Source organism: Miscanthus floridulus, chromosome 2 (genome assembly GCF_019320115.1).
Source record: "Miscanthus floridulus cultivar M001 chromosome 2, ASM1932011v1, whole genome shotgun sequence".
Taxonomy (NCBI): Eukaryota; Viridiplantae; Streptophyta; class Magnoliopsida; order Poales; family Poaceae; genus Miscanthus; species Miscanthus floridulus.
The window spans coordinates 153,052,277-153,069,172 of record NC_089581.1 but is presented as its reverse complement, the minus strand read 5'-3'; the positions used below and the strand labels follow the sequence as shown (position 1 = coordinate 153,069,172).

At 44.4% G+C, this 16,896-nt stretch overlaps 1 protein-coding gene and 1 pseudogene across 3 annotated transcripts; one reads left to right on the top strand and one right to left on the bottom strand.

Annotated features, from left to right (window-relative positions):
- Positions 1–322: 322 nt before the first annotated feature.
- On the bottom strand, positions 323–6,315 carry LOC136540158 (intracellular protein transport protein USO1-like). 3 transcript variants are annotated; one of them, XM_066532158.1, is made up of 19 exons: positions 6,056–6,315; positions 5,762–5,953; positions 5,561–5,656; positions 5,399–5,451; positions 5,009–5,105; positions 4,609–4,682; positions 4,397–4,502; positions 3,911–4,039; positions 3,572–3,682; positions 3,306–3,382; positions 3,005–3,071; positions 2,591–2,656; positions 1,974–2,081; positions 1,751–1,881; positions 1,567–1,633; positions 1,383–1,450; positions 1,213–1,306; positions 975–1,048; positions 323–881 (listed from the first exon to the last, which is right to left on the bottom strand). In XM_066532158.1, the coding sequence occupies exons 1-19, from the start codon at positions 6,209–6,211 to the stop codon at positions 557–559; spliced, it is 2,091 nt and encodes a 696-aa protein (XP_066388255.1). In that variant the 5' UTR covers positions 6,212–6,315; the 3' UTR covers positions 323–556. The 3 variants fall into 3 exon arrangements, with proteins under 3 accessions (XP_066388255.1, XP_066388256.1, XP_066388257.1); XM_066532159.1 differs by lacking the exon at positions 2,591–2,656; XM_066532160.1 differs by lacking the exon at positions 3,911–4,039.
- A 2,308-nt stretch (positions 6,316–8,623) lies between these two features.
- Positions 8,624–9,731, top strand: LOC136537282 (uncharacterized; annotated as a pseudogene).
- Positions 9,732–16,896: the final 7,165 nt, after the last annotated feature.

The following is a 16,896-nucleotide window of genomic DNA, read 5'->3' as shown; positions in this document are numbered from 1 at the left end:
GGTAGTGTCAGAATCAAAGTCAGCAGAAACTACTGGGAACACAAGATTGTTACCTTTTTACTATTTGTAAGATGAGAGCACGAATGAGTTTAAAAAAAAAACAAAAGTATAGGTTGACAAAGCTAGGGTAAACACCTTTGCGCAGAGAAAGGGCTGAGAGCTTCTTTTGTTCCTTTGCGTTCTTTTAGCGCGTCTGTGATCTTTCTGCTGTCAACGAAAGCTGAGGAAAAGAACAAAGGCAAAAAAAAAAAGGTGACAACGCAGACGGTTAAAAGAGGAGGTTGACTTTCCAGTGCAACGTCACAATGGCATTATACCCAAGAAAAAATGTTTGCATATATACGTACGGCGTTCGCTTGCACTTGTCATATTTGCAGGTCAATCCCAGCAAAAATCTACAGCGAACAGGACGTGACAGAAAAAGAAACAAAGTTACGTACACGGCTCTGCACTCTGCTATACTATATTTCCCAATGATTTTGTGCTAATGACTCTATTGCTTTACATTGAAGACTACTCGATGTCTGGGATAAATCTCATTCACATCTTACCCAGATCATAGGAAGCCAGGTCTTGGTTCGTCCTCGAGGTCATCGAACTCCCACCCGCTGATCTCGTCGGCCTTGTATTCAAGCTCGAACTTGGCCAGCTCCGATTCGGATTCTGACGGCAGCCGTGTCCTGAGCTGAGCCGCGATCGGGGAGTCGCTTCTCGAATGGGGTGACGCGGACACTATCAAGGAACGGGATCGTTTCTTTTTCTCTGCCTGTTCTTTGATCTCAATTTGAAGCACTGGACGTGGCACGGATTCGAACTCGATGCGCAGCTTGTCAATGGTGGTAAACAGATTTTTTACCTCAGGATCATCCCTTCTGCACAAACTATAGGCACAGATCTGGCAGTGTAAAGGACGGCATGCAAATTATGTAGCCTGGACTCGAAAGATAGCACGAGAGATCTTGAAAAGCAACTACCTCGTTTTATAGTAATCCTGGTTAGAAGAATATATTGCTCTGATACTATCAACCAAACTGAATGCAGCTACGACCTGAAATAGACGCACACATATTGAAGAATTATGTGGCACAAAAAGATACTTTCCGAGTCAGGGTTCATGATGCCAGCTTTAACTAAAATTTTCGTGTTCTCTTCCATTAGCAGTGTATATTTTTATCATCAGTAAACAGGGTAAATAATCATCAACAAAATCACCTTTTTCTCAGTTTGGAGATATTCTTCCTCAAGGTATTTACAAGGGTTTGATTGCTTAGACGGACCATTAGCTCCATCCTCTGCTGGCACGGATCTGGTGATGCAACTAAAAATGTTCAGCCACAGGGAAGATGCTTTGAACAAATTAGACTGAAAAATGAAAACCATACCTGTCACCAAATATTTTCAAGTTATCAACAAAGGTTTTGATACAGTCAATAGAAGTGCTTAGCTCTTCCTAGAATTCCAAAAGAAAATTTCAGCAGAACAACTAATATTGCTGTGCAAAAGCTAGTAAACAGAAGGCCTCAATAGCGTATCACTTCTTCGGAAAGTAAAAGTCAAATTAAGTACCATGCATGCAGAAACATGATACTTCATCAATTTCGCAAAGCAGAGTCCACATCTATCCAATTCTTCACTGAAGTCAACATAAGAGGAATGCATGTCAGCAAATATTTTGAGCCTGTAACTTCTGAGAATCATTATTAGTTATCACAATGTGTTGTTCAGGGGTTCAGGGAGAGAGCCTACTTACTTGGCCTGCTTTTCCCTTAGCTCTTCAAACAAGGACTGCAATTTCCATGTATCTTTCAAAAAGCTGATCCATGCACTGACAGTGCTTGCTTCTACTTTACATGAAGCTATGGATTTTGAAAGTTCATCTTCCTGGGGATATGACAGAAAATAAAAAATAAACAAGTGAACTGTGCTAACACAATGCATTTCTTAAACTAGAAACTAACAAACAGAAAGTTAACCTTTGTTTTTAGGTGCAACACAATCTGATTGCTGGCTTCATCAAATTGGTCGCGTTCCTCTCTAGTTTTTTTAAGCTTCACTGTAGCTACTTTCAATTTAGTATTCACCTGTAATATGAGTTTCAGAATCACTCTTAAAAACAAACATCTCGTGTAAACATTAGCCTCTACGAATAAGTAAACCAAACCAATAAAGATGTCAGATTTTAATAGACTGCTTCACCAAAAAGCAGGTCACACTAACTTAAAATATATTTGAGATGCAGGCAATAATAACATTTCTTTTCTCAAATGGTAATAATAACATTTCTGAGAAACTGATATCACATTCACAGGTCATAGTAATAATAGCATTCATATTACCACACATTATAAACTAGTGTCTTGTATCCTAAGAGGAAGAAGAACTTATGATGGCTTATCAAAAATCAATTACTTTTATCAACTATATAGGTAACGTCAATGTCCACGGCAAATTTGTTGGTTGTCTCCACCCTGAACTGTTTAGCAAAAAAATCCCAGCAATTTTGCCACTATGTAAGTTGCTGAAATATAATGGAAGAAATATATTGAACGATAGATCTTCATGAAGGTGGAAATAGAAAGAAGAATATTGCCTTCTTCAGTTCTGCCTCAAGTTGATTCCTTTGCTCCTCAAGTCCAGAGATCTCAGCAACTAATTCCTTTTATAAAACTTAATTGATTAAGCATCAATCAGGCAGATCGCAGAAGCATAAAACCAAGTGCATGGACTAAGGATTGAAAAAAAAAAATATTGGAACAGCTTGGATATCCTGCTATATTTTTTTTCTTTTGCAACTGCTTTGATGGATATGGTATTTGAAGTTAATGTTTTCCTTTTGTTTCATTGGGAAATTATGGGGTGTTTTTTGTCTGTCAATATGAATGTAGATTAAATCCTTGTTTAACCCTCTGACATAATCATTTAGCTAATAAAATACTATGGTGGTTTGCAGATGAGAGATGACTCAGTCACAAGCTAGTCACAAGCTAGTAGCACAAAAAAATACCTTTTCTACACCACTAACTTCATTTGTTTTGGTGACACGGAAGATAAGAGATTCTTCCTTTTGTAGCCTGCATTGTAAAGCATAGACAATCAATTCAGTTTAAGCAGAGAGTGTCATTTCAAATGTTTTGGAACAAAATAAATCAGTGGCTCTGAAATGAACAAAAATATGCATTAGAGGAATTAACAGCATAACATATGTGTTCAATTGATATATATAAGTATGCAAGCATGTTTATGATTGATACATGCTAAATTGCTGAGACTAAATATACAGCACAAAGAATGCTCAAGGTATAAACCTATTTTCCATGATACGTTTTTCTGCTTTTGCAGATGAATTTGCAAGGGATTCAGACAAAACCTTCAGTTTATCGACCTGCAAAGTTTTATAAATGGACATTAATATAACACCCATGTATCACTTCACAAGGGAGGACAATTAGATAAGTTTTATCAAACAAAAGAGCTTTAGATTCATCTGCTCTATTAAATTTAAGTGCTAAGTGAAGAAGCATGCAGCAAAAATAGAAGTGAAATTAATTTCGAAATAATAGGAGCATCGTGCCTTCTCAAAATGAGTCTCCAACGAATCACCAGGATGTATTGATTTCTTCTTCAATAGAAGTTCTTCCATTCTAGAGCACAGTCGAACCTCAGAAACTGCCTTTTTGAAACCCTGCAAACAGTATCATAAAGACATTGAATCTACTTACACTAACTATATTAACAATGATGAATAGTAAGTTGAACCATACTGGAATATGACAGGGAAAGAAAACCTCAGTCAACTACTGATACCTAAAGACAGCATGCATGCATGGATTAGACAAGAAAAAAAAAAGGTTCCTGTAGCTAAAAAAGGAAAACATGAAGGGTGGGCCTGGTGCAAGCGGTAGAGTCTTACCGCCTGTGACCGGAAGGTCCCGGGTTCGAGTCGCGGTCTCCTCGCATTGCACATGCGAGGGTAAGGCTTGCCACTGACACCCTTCCCCAGACCCTGCACAGAGCGGGAGCTCTCTGCACTGGGTACGCCCTTTTTTAGTTAAAAAGGAAAACATGATATATTTCGAAAAAGAACTAAACAATGATTAAAATCCTATCTAACAGTTGAAATTACTTTTTCCTAACATAACATGTCCGTATTTGGAATAGAAAAAACGACCTAATGTATACTTCATAAATGTTCCGTGCACTTGCACAAAGATTAGTTTACAAATATGTATTTTAAACAAATCAGAGGCACAGTATTCATTACCATACCATTTAGTTGGCATCTAGGAGAAATAAATCAATCTTACAAATACATTGCATGACAGTGCTTCCTTTTATCAATTGAAGGAAAGGATAACCCACAGTTGTACAAGCTGAATAACTTTAAACTTAGGCCTACCTCAGTGGTTGTTTGAGATTTTTTATTCTGATTGCCGGTTGATGTAGCACGAAGAGCATCCATTGAATTTATCTGCTGTTGCAACTGAGTAATTTCATTATCTAATCTGGAATTGAGAAAATAGAGGTTTTAATTTTTAAAGCATGTAAACATGAACACGCAAAAATGGAACTACAAGCACCTTCAACCCCTGCCAAGAGAAAAGAGAGAACCTTGCAATGTCAGTGTTTATCTTTAGCCCTGAGACCGCAGTCTGAGCAAACTCAAGCAGCTCATCACGTTTTGCCTGGAAAGGGAGAACATAGAAGTCAACATCACAGTAGATGCATTTTATGCTTTTGTTGGCATCTAATAACACCAGGTAGAAAGTACATTTTACATGATTTATGCAAGATAGCTCAACTTGTTGGGACTGACTAGGGGCTCTTGGTGGGTTTCAACTCTAGCCTACCCCAACTTGTTTGGGACTGATTGTTGTTGTATGCAAGATAGCTCAACGATCAAATAACTCATATGTTGAGGTGGATCTAAAAGGTTCTACGATTAAAAGTAGTTATACATGAGTACATGGTTTAATACTGAGAACAGGTAAAACAAAAAGGAAATTCATACCAACACTTCGTCACTATAACTTGAGAATAATCTTGCCAGGTCCTTTAAACTACTCAAGAGTGCATTGTGCACATCCTTCCCTCCCGAAAGGCACATTCTGTAATGAAGAACCATAGCGTTACATGTTGCTTGAATAGAGGTAAGATGGAAAAATTGAAAGGAGTATATAACTCATATTAATGTGCAAATTGCTAAATATAGTGCAGTGGGGTAAGATGGAAAAAAATTTGTAAGTGAATCTGTATACAATGAACTTTGTGATCATGCATACATAGCCATCTTTTGTACACTAGGCTCGAGACTTGTTGTGTAAGAAACAGACGCGATCATATATGAATGGAAAATTTTCAAGAACCGAGTAACAAGACATCAAATGGTTGAATAACTTGCCCAAAAACTTCTGAGATCAATGAAACTTCTTCCTCAGTTGGGGCTTCCCTAATCTGATCATAGAAGACGAGTCAAAATTTTGAAATTACCAAACAATTGTACCTACATGGCTACAACGAGACCATTGCAATACCAAATTGCACGGCCACAAACCCAACTCACCAAGGAGAGAACAACACACTCGAGGGCTTGGCTGTAGAGGAAGACATGGAAAAAGTTCATCGGCTCCGCGCTGCTCTCGTAATCGATGTACAGATCCTGCAACGCTCGCAGGCACAGGTGGTCCGGCGCCTAATGAGTCCGGATCACGCAATGCCATCCAAAAATTTCTGGAAAAGCCAGCAGCCAGGGAGGGATGCTGACCAGCAGGGGCGCGGTCTGGTCCGTATTGTCCCCAAGTTGCGGCTCCCGCACCGCCTTGGTCGCGCGCTGGGTCTCCTTGAGCGTGACGAGCCACCGGCGCAGCAGCTGCACCCGCTCGTCCCCTTTGTAGGTGAGCGCCGCCTCTTCCAGCCTCTTCGCTGCCACCTTCACGCTCTTGTAGTTCCGGTTCCCCTGCGAGAGAACAGGCGCAAACCCTAGTCACGGACGATCGCCGGGAATGTACGGACAATGCGGCGGCCGTTGATGAGAGCGGAGCTAGGGGGTGGTCGGTACGGTGATGAGCCTGGCGCCGCCCGCGACAGCCTGGCCGGCGTGGTGGACGCCACTGACGACGGTGTCAAGGGAGGTGCGGACGGTGCGGGTGAGGAGGGAGCTGCGACCGCCGCTCGCCTCCACGGCGCGGTGCACCGCGCTGCGGAGCCACGACATCGCCCCGCGCCCCGGTCGTCGCCCGTCGGCTTCCCCGCCTCTTCACCCTCGAACTCTCGTTAACACAAAAAAGCGGAGAGCGTCTCGTGCGCGGGAGGCGGGGACGCGAGCGGAGCAAATGCGCCGATGCAGGGGGTGCTCTTCCCGTCCCGGTGGTGCGGTGCGGCCTACGAATGCGTGCGCCCGCGAGAAATTTGGCCCTGTTTAGTTCCACCCCAACTTCCAAAAAGTTGCTACAGTACCCGTCACATCGAATATTTGTGGCTTATGCATGGAGCATTAAATGTAGACGAAAAGAAAAACTAATTACACAGTTTGGTGGGAAATTGCGAGACGAACGTTTTGAGCATAATTAGTCCATATTTAAACACTATTTGCCAAATAAAAACGAACGTGCTACAGTAGCTCCAAAATCCAAATTTCGCGAACTAAACGAGGGCGGGCTTGGACAATATTGCCATTGAACCCTCTTCAGCTGTGATCAGCCGCCGCAGCGGTCGGTCCATTCATAGCTGCAACATTCCCTACATAAATCTTTTTTTTTTTTGCGATTCCCTACATAAATCTTTCAGCTGCTAAGCCACAAAGAAGGCGAACAAGCCTATCTCAAAAAAAAAAAAGCGAACAAGCCCAATGTTATTATCAATCTTTTTTTTTAATGTCATTTGGTTCATTTGTTATTTATTTAATGAGTTAAATGCATCAGCGATCCTCGAACGTGTAAGGACGTGCCATTTAGATCACGAACTCTCAAAATGCATTTTCAGGCCCTCTGATTTTTTTTTCACCACAGGTCCATGCCGGCAGTATTTTACTTACGTGGCATGTTAACATGGCAATCATTTTTACATCTAACCTCTTAGGTTTACTTTTCTCTGAGGAAATAGACCCTCTCTTTTCTTCCCGACTGTAATCTTCATCTTTTCCATTCCATACACCAGCCATGGGCCACGGCTGCAGTGGTGGAAACAGCAAAAAAAATAAAAGAGGGGCCAGACAAATCTATGGAGTACCGATAATGTGAAGCCATGTGAGAACCTTTGCTGTCAATGTGAAGTTATACCATCAGTTAAAACATACGTACTGATATGACCCTGCAGTGCTTCCTCCAGCATGCACGCATCGCCGGTGTCGACCTGGACGAACTCGGATTGGCCGAAATTAAAGCTTAGCTGCAACGGATTTGCCTTTCTCCCTGGCAAAGTGGCAAATCAAATTAAAACGGAACAACAGCACCTGGCATCGATTCATTTCATCCGCGGCAGAAAAGGCTAGACTGTTGCACCTACCGGTTGTTGCCTCCGACGAGGATGTCGAGGTCGGGGCGGAGCCTGGAGAGCGAGGTGGTAGTGGTCCGTGGATCCCCCGACGTGGCCGGTGCCGCCGAGGCCCGAGGCCGAGCATGAGCACGCGGCCGGTCATCCAGGGCTTGCTCCTTTGTAGCTCCACTGGGCTTGGGCGGCGTCCATGGAGCCGGAGGGTGCTGGCGCGGCCGCGGTGGCGGGAGCGGGAGGCGCGCACGCTCTCACAGCGATGCCCACGACGCCCATCTCGGTACTGTGCGAAACTGCGAATGCGATGCGACGCGAGTCTCCTCTCGTCCGTGATGTTTCCTCTGCTTCCAATTCTGACAGATGACTGCTCGCTTAGCTGATAAGTCATGAACCATGACTAAAAATATTGTTGACTGATTTATTATAAAAAATATATTATTCGTTGGCTAAAAAAATATAGCTTATAAGTAAACATGACCAGAAATCACACGACGGAGATCTGAAATCTTCCACGCTGCATGCTGGGTTGTGGGCTTGGCCGCACAGGGGCATCAAAAAGATTTTCGCCGCATGGGGGGAGGGGCCACGGCCCCTGCTTGCCCCCCTGGTTCTGCCTCTATAAATCCCGTTCGGTTTACCCTATATTCAGCTTGTTCGACTTCTTTTTTCAGTTGGAACAGTGTTTTTCTCTCACAACAATTCAGTCAGAACAGTATTTTTCAGTCAGTTTCAGCCAAAATTCTGCCAGCCGAACGGAGCCACATATGGCTGCCCACCCACCCCATCAGAAATAGCTCCAACACTGAGTTTTTTTTCTCGAATACGCAAAAGATTTACGTATCATTATATTAAGGAGAAGAGTTTAAAGAAACATACAACGCGCTTCTATCGAACGCCGAAGAAGATCGACCTAACACAGTCGAAGCTAGACCATCTAGCAAAACCCAAGACCCCTCGGCTGGCACGTCCACAGCTCGCGACCCATGATGAGAGCCACGCTGGGATTCACGGGGACTGAGTATGGGTGCGCTCACGCAGCAGGAGCGCGCGGTAGGCAAGAGAGGCGAGGAGAACGACATGCCATGGCCATGATGTCATCGTCCAGCGAGGAGAGAACGAGCAGCTCCATGCGGCAAACATGGTGCCCGCTGGCGCATGCTGTCATAAGCAAGATGTCACGCGCAGGCACGAGCTCAGCCGCGGGTGCTACAGGGGCGTGACATCGGCCTCCGGTGCAAGCGGGCACAAGATCGAGCCACCACTACAGGCGCCGCCGCTCCCGCTCATGGCACGCCCCATGGTGGGGGCACCCATGGCGCTCGCCGACGCATGGCCAGACGGGAGGAGGGGAGGCGGCGGTCGTGGCGGAGGCGGAGGCGGAGGTGGAGGCAGAGCGGCTCATTGCGCTCCTGCCGTGTGCTGTTCATGCTAGCCTCGTCGCTGACCTCGATGTCTAGGTCATCGCGCGATTGTGCCGTGTGCTAGAGCATGTTCCACGACGACGGCAAGTTCCGCCTCCTGCCCACCTGTTCGCACGACTTCCACTCCCGCTGCGTGGACTCGTGGCTTCGTGCGAACCCAGATCCTATCCGCTATGTCAGCGTGAGAAAGAAGAATGATAAAAACTCAGTTTGTATTTCATCAAGGCTTATGCCTATATACATGTACATCACGGTCATAACTAGCTAGATGCAAGGAGAGCCAAGGAACGTATGCATGTACATCTATCGGCCAGAACTAGCTAGACTCAAGGAGAGACTAGGAACGTGCTAATGTGCGCTAACACGCTGTGCCGCACCTCCATCGCACTGCCCCACCCACCGCTCATAGACCTCCTCCGTGTGGAGCTCGGCAGTGTCAGCAGCCACCGCTCCAACGAGGATGTTGCGGCAGCCGTCCGCGCATACCTGCTCGCTTGTGGCGTCCCCAACTCGGCGTCGTCAGAGTACCTCGTCAAGTAGGAGCTCCAGGTCATGCTCAAATTGAGCCCGCGCGCCACTGCCGGGTCCAGCGACCCACCAACCCTGTAGTCACATCAGCAACAGCAGAACAAGCTTGCCGCAGTGGAGCACGGGCAGCTGCCGTCGTCGTCGTCCGTGGGCCTGACCCCTACGGCATCGTTCATGTCAACAGCGGAGCGGTAGAGCAACTAGTGGAACAGCTGAATGCACCGGTGCAGCAGCAGGCGCTGGAGCAGCCGGTATGACACTAGGACCGTGATGACCGCTAGTGCCGCACGGGCGTGATCTTGACCGCCAACTACGCATGGTGTGTTGTTGTCGACATAGGCGAGCCCCCATGGGTATGACCTAGCCACGCCACCAAGACTTGTGAGGAGGGGCCGACGAGCTTCGTGTGCAATCGTGGAAAAATAAGTAAAGGAGACGCAAAATGAGCGTGAGGGGTTAAATGCAAAATTGACTGCCATGTTGGCATGCCACGTAAGCAAAATACTGCTGACAAAGCGGTATGGACCTACGGTGAACCAAGAATCAAGATAAGGGATCTAGAAATGCATTTTGAGAGTTCGTGGATCTAATGGCACACCCTTATAAGTTTGAGTACCGCTGATGCATTTAAGTCTTATTTAATTGATTTCGGTAAAGAATATTCGTGAGCTTTCATTTTTTTTCTCCTCTATAGTCAATTTACTTGTGGAGATGCTATCGCCCGGACGTACAACGCCTAGGACTTGTTTGAATGTAGCTCCATCAGTCAACGGTTAAACAATTCCACCAACCATGGGCTGGCGTCGCGGTCCACCAACGGGAGTCCAATCAGGCTGCTCATAGTAACAAAACAACGAAGTGGTATCCCTGCCCTACACGCATAAGAGAGAAAGGGAGAGCTCACGCCCGAGTCCGCGCCGCCATCCCTTGGCGTGCCCCATACATCGACCCACGTCGTGCCCCATTCACAGTTTGAGAAGGACGCAAGGCAGCAGAAGGCGAGGAGGAGACACCGAGACAAGGCAAGCAAAAGGTGAGGAGGGAGATGCAACACCCGATCTACTTTTAAAATATCCAGATGCAACACTTGCAACATATATATAAAGACATATGAAACACTTAAAGCATTAGTCTGAAACACTTGCAAGAACACCTAAAAACATTTGAAAATCATTCCAAACATACGCAACGTCCACATAAAACTACTTGTAACATATGTGCAAAACATATGCAACATCTAGATAAACACTCTTGCAACAAACATCTGAAAAAATAGAAGAAACAATGGGAACAGACATTAGCAACATACGTGTACAACCAATGCAGCATATGCAACATCTCGATCAACTTTTTGCAACATCCATATGAAACATTTACAACATACCTCTAAAAACATCTGCAATACTTGAAACAAATGCTTGCAACATTTACTTTCAAGCGCAACATTTACTTTCTACTTAAGAAATGGAGGCTTGCCGGACGTGTGGAGTTCACTTGAGGCAGCAGCGCCGTCACCACCATCGACCAGCGCCACCATCGACCAGATCGAATTCGCCTGCCACGAGGCCACGTGGGGACCCCTTTGTGGCCGTCGGTATCATGGGCTCCACGTAGCCCCTGCAGTCAGCGCCACAGTCCCCACCACCACCGAATCTCTCGCTACATAGTGGATCTAGTGGAAGGAGTAGCATGGCAGAGTGGGGCGGAGACGCGTGATGCGAGCGAGTGGCGCAAGCGATGCCGCGCGATGTGGGCGATCGGTGTGAGCAGGTTGGTCCGTCTGGATGGACGCCTGACTCTAATCATTGGCCACATTCGCTTCGCTGAAAAAACAAGCCAAAACACTATTCCAGCTGATTTGTTGTGAGAGAAAAACACTATTTCGACTGAAAAAAAACAAGCTAAAAAAGACGGATTATAAGAGAAGCGAACAGGGCCATTATTGATTTACTGGTGCCTTTATCATTGATAGGTGGGGCCTAATGCTTATCAGACCCACCTGGCAAATACATTATGTAGTTAGAGCCTGCTTGGTTCATTTCTAAATTTTGCCATGCCAAATATTTGGCAAGCCATGATTTTGGTTAGTACTTGGTTTGTTACCAAAACTTGCCAAACTCTCAAATTTGTCTTGCCAAATCTATGGAATGTGCGGGCTCTAAAACACCTGAGCATGGAGAGTTGACATTCAGACATTGGTGGACAACATGAAGATGTTTGGTTGCAAGTACTACAAGCATAGAATTGTTGATCTATTCTAATCACATAGTCATAGATCTAGCCGGGTACATCTTGTAAATGGATAGCATGTCCTAGTACATGAACTAGACAGAGATTAGAGGGAGGAGTAGTGCTAGGTTACCGACCATCGTAGGCCTTTGATCTAGAGGCGTCTGCCATGGGCGTTGCGTCGGTGTCGCCACGAGGGCAGCGACGGTCGGTGAAGACGGTGTCGGTGATGGCCGGTGGTGACCGGCGGTGAAGACCGGTGGTGGCGCGGTGCAGTGGTGGCGGTGACGCAATCCGGTAGCGGCGCGGCTGGTGGCTTCCCATCACTGGCTGTGCGCCCTCTAGATCGGATTAGGGATTTTGGTGGGGAGCTCGGCTTAGGCGAACCTCATACTCAGAGCCACCGGCCCCAACCTCTATTTATTGCATAGTGTGACAGGGGTCCTCCGCCATAGTGGGCTGGGTGCCCCCGATCAGGGCGTGGATCAAAGGCCCAACTAGGCCATTAGACCCAGTTTGGGATTAGAGATCAATCTAACAATCTCCCCCTTGATCTCCTACCATCTTTTAATTTTATATCATTTACATTTGTTCATTACATTACAGATTACCGCATAGAGCATATTTCATCATCACGATCAATTGCTGATAGATTTAATAACTACAACGCACCACTCTGTTCTAGAATAGATACTTAACTTTGGGCCTTCTTTTATCTAGGAATTATAGGCTTTCCCTTAAACCCATGCCGGTTACATGTTCTCTGAACATGTTGGGTGGTAAGCCTTTTGTAAGCGGATCCGCGAGCATCTTTTTGGTACTTATATGCTCAAGACTTATGACATGACCCCGGACTTTATCTTTCACAACATAATACTTTATGTCAATGTGTTTAGTAGCACCACTTAACTTATTATTGTGAGCATACTATACTGTCGGATTATTATCGCAGTATAACTTAAGTGGTCTATAGATGTCGTCAACCACCTTCAAACCGGGTATGAACTTCTTTAGCTAGTTCATCTGCCCCATTGCCTCATAACACGCTACAAACTCGGTATACATTGTAGACGATATAGTGACGGTTTGCTTTGAGCTTTTCTATGAAATAGCTCCCCCTGCGAGAGTGAATACATATCCAGACGTGGACTTTCTATCATCTTCCGCATAATTAGAATCTGAATATCCCACTATATGGAGTGAATCTAATTTTCTATATGTCATCATGAGGCTTTTCGTTCCTTGCAAATAACGCAAGACTTTCTTTACTAATTTCTAGTGTTTATTCTAGGATTGCTCTAGAATCTACCAAGTAAGCCGGTTACAAATGCCAAGTTAGGGCGCGTACATACTTGAGCATATTGCTAGCTTCCGACAGTTGAAGCATATGGAACCATTTTCATTTGATCGATCTCATACTGGTTCCTAGGGCATTGAAAATCCCCATATCTGTCGCCCTTGACTATAGGAGCAGGTGAGGGACTACATTTGTGCATACTGAATTTCTTTAAGATCTTTTCTATATATGCCTTTTGTGATAGCCCTAATACCCCTTTACTTCTATCTCAGTGAATCTCGATCCCTAGAACGAACGAAGCTTCACCAAGATCTTTCATATTAAATTTTAAGGACAAAAACTTCTTTGTCTCTAGTAGTTTACTGACATCACTACTAGCAAGTAAGATATCATCCACATATAGGACAAGGAAGATAAACTTTCCATTCTTAAACTTTGAATATACACAATTGTCATCTACATTATCTTTAAACCCAAAATTCCTTATTGTTTGATCAAACTTCAAGTACCACTGTCTTGAAGCTTGTTTTAATCCATAAATGGATTTCTTTAGGCGGCATCTCATTCATTTTTTTCCTTCCATGACAAAACCTTTTGGTTGTGCCATGTAAACATTTTCCTCCAAGTTCCCGTTGAGAAATGCCATCTTTACATCCATCTGATGTAATTCTTAATCGTAATGTGCCACTAATGCCATTATGATTCTAAAGAAATCCTTACATGAGACTAGAGAAAAGGTCTCATTGTAATCAATCCCTTCTCTTTGCGTAAAGCCTTTTATCACAAGTCGTACTTTATATCTCTCTATATTCCCTTAAGAGTTAAATTTTGTTTTGTAGACCCATTTACAGCCTACTGTTTTGGCTCCTTTAGGAATTATTTCCAAGTCCCAAACTTTATTGGCATTCATAGATTTCATTTCATCTTCCATGGCCTCAAGCCACTTTAATGAATGATCACTTCTCATGGCTTCTTCAAATGAGGTGGGATCATCCTCCATTTGAAATTCCTCAGTGTTGTATACTTTATAGTCAGTAGGAATAGCTGATTTTCTAACTCTTTGAGACCTTCTAGAGGCCTCCACATTTAGCAATTCTTCTGTTTGAGGCTGTTGTTGCTTCCCCTCATGTGTGACAATAGGTTCTACAGGATCCTAAAGAATAGGTTCCTCATCGTCATTCATTGTTGTCACAGACGGAATAACAACAGGTGCTGGCACCACAGCATCTTGCACTATCGGTGCAGCGACAGCAGGTAGTGAGAAAAATGGCTCATAAATCATCAGAGTGGGCGCATACACCTGCTTCTCTTCAAGGTCAATTTCTCAAGCTACCATGCCCCCCTCATCATTTCATCCTCTAGGAAGACAGCGTGTCTTGTTTTCACAAACTTTGTATGTCTATCTGGATAGTAGAAATGAAAACCTTTTGACTTTTCTGGTTAGCCAACAAAATGGCAACTTACTGTTTTGAGATCTAGCTTCCCAATGTTTGGGTTAAATACTTTAGCCTCAGCATGACTCTCCCACACACGTAAGTGATTTAGTGAGGATACTCTTTCTGTCCATAACTCATACGGTGTTTTGGACACCGACTTACTTGATACTCTATTGAGAATATGAATGGTGATTTTTAACGCCTCCATCCATAGGCTCAACGATAAGGCGGAGTAACTTATCATACTACGCACCATATCCATCAGGGTACGATTGTGTCTGAAAGGATCAAGATACCCAAGAAGGGGGTGAATTGGGCTAATTCTAAAATTCTTTGCAATAATTAAACCCTACGGTTAGCCCAATTAACCCCTTATGCCTAGAAAGTGTTTCTATTGATCTACCGCACAAAAGTTTAGCAAACTATTTTCTAATCCTACTCTAGCATGGCAATTCTTTGAATGTAAAAGACAAGAATTGAATTGCTCAAAGTAAAAAGAGAAGAAGGAACGCGGCGATATTTTGTCGAGGTATCGGAGAGTCGCCACTCCCTACTAGTCCTCGTTGGAGCACCCACGCAAGGGTGTAGCTCCCTCTTGATCCACGCAAGGATCAAGTGCTCTCTACGGATTGATTCTTTGACACTCCGTCGCGGTGAATCACCCACAACCGCTCATGACTCGAGTTGGGTTATCCATAAGCTCAGCTGGATGATCACCAAACTCTCAATTACCACCAAGCCATCTAGGTGATGGCGATCACCAATAGTAACAAGCACAAACTCTCACTTGACCATGACAAGCCTAATGAGAAGGGTGGATGCACACTTTGCTACTCTTGCCTTCACTAATGAGGGCGCTCTTTGAAATTCTCAAATCTCAATCACCTCACTAGGACCTTGCTCTTCTTGGCACTCTCAAGGGTGTTTCTCAGCTGTTAGAATGAGCAAAAGTACCCCACACACGAATGGAGGAAGTATTTATACACATGGCTGAAAAACAAACCGTTATGTGCCTCTACGGGGTGACCGGATGCTCTGGTCATGTTGACCGGATGCTCCGGTCAGTTCTCCCCAAACTCTAGTGTTTAAGTTATGACCGGACGCTGGGTAGCGTCCAGTCAGCACTGACCGAACATGTTCGATCACAATTTTTCCTCTCTAGAACCTTATTGGAGTCGACCGGACGCTGGGACTCAGCGTCCGGTCACTCACCTCTCAGCATCCGGTCGCACCAGATGAAATTACCTTGATCAAATAAACTAACCGCACTCTGCGCTAGCGTCCGGTCACTCCAGAACCAGCGTCCGATCAGCATTTGACCCTCCATTCAGTTTCAACTCTCGATCATACGTGAATAAAATTTGCTCCAATGGATCTAAGGGCTTTTTAGTAGCTACCTAGTGCTAGATTTAGCAAGTGTGCACCACACCTAACTCACTAGACTCACTTAGGTCAAGCTACCCGTCCATACCCCCTTAATAGTATGGCCAAAGGAAAAACAAAGTCCTAAACTACTCTAAGTGTCTCCTCAATACCAAACAACACTTAGACCTAGTCCATCCTTTGAAAACCAAAACAATTTCCATCGTAGGGGCATGACCACCATGATAGCCTAATCGATCTCCATTACCATGACCTAACTTAATTGCCTCTACAAAACACACGTTAGTCACAGTAATCACATATTGTCGTTAATCACCAAAACCCAACTCGGGGCCTAGATGCTTTCAATCCCCCCATTTTTTGTGATTGATGACAATACCACCTTGAGTATGTGAAAGAGATGAGGTTTTTAACATGCTTGGTTCATATAAGCTTTTGACAATAAGAACAAAAGTGTTAGGCAAGCTTATATGACCCAAGCCAATACGATGTACTCAAAAGATATGAAATAAGTAAGAGTACAAGTAATAAAGCTCATTTGCATCAGAGTAAAACATGGAAGCAAAGCAAATGAGCATAACACAAGTGATATGACATATAAATAATTCAAAGTAGAGTGCACACATGTCACATATCACATAAATATCACGATCACATTAATATCACGATTATGATCACACTTAAGTAGTTCAATGCATAATAGTAAACATGAATGCATAATGTATCACATATAAAACTCTAAATATAATAGATAAGCTATAAGCTAATAGATAGGCTCACCTAAATGTATCGCCCCCCTAAGACTAACTTACTCGATCCCTCTCCCCCTTTGGCGTCAAACACCAAAACCTAAGGGTCGATCAGTGGGGCTGCAATGGACGAGTCAGGTGCTGAGGTGCGAGGAGTGAGCTGGAACTATGTGCCATCATCATCTGATCCTGAGCTCTGAGCAATTTGACCCTCTATAGCTGGAAGCGATGCTGAAGCGGTCTGGGTCGGATCTATAACTAGCATTGCCTGCTTTGATGATGCAACTGACAAAGGAAGCGTCTCTATAGTCTCGATAATAGGTGCAACTATGGAAGGACCTGGGACATATAGCTCTGGTGGAGTAGGC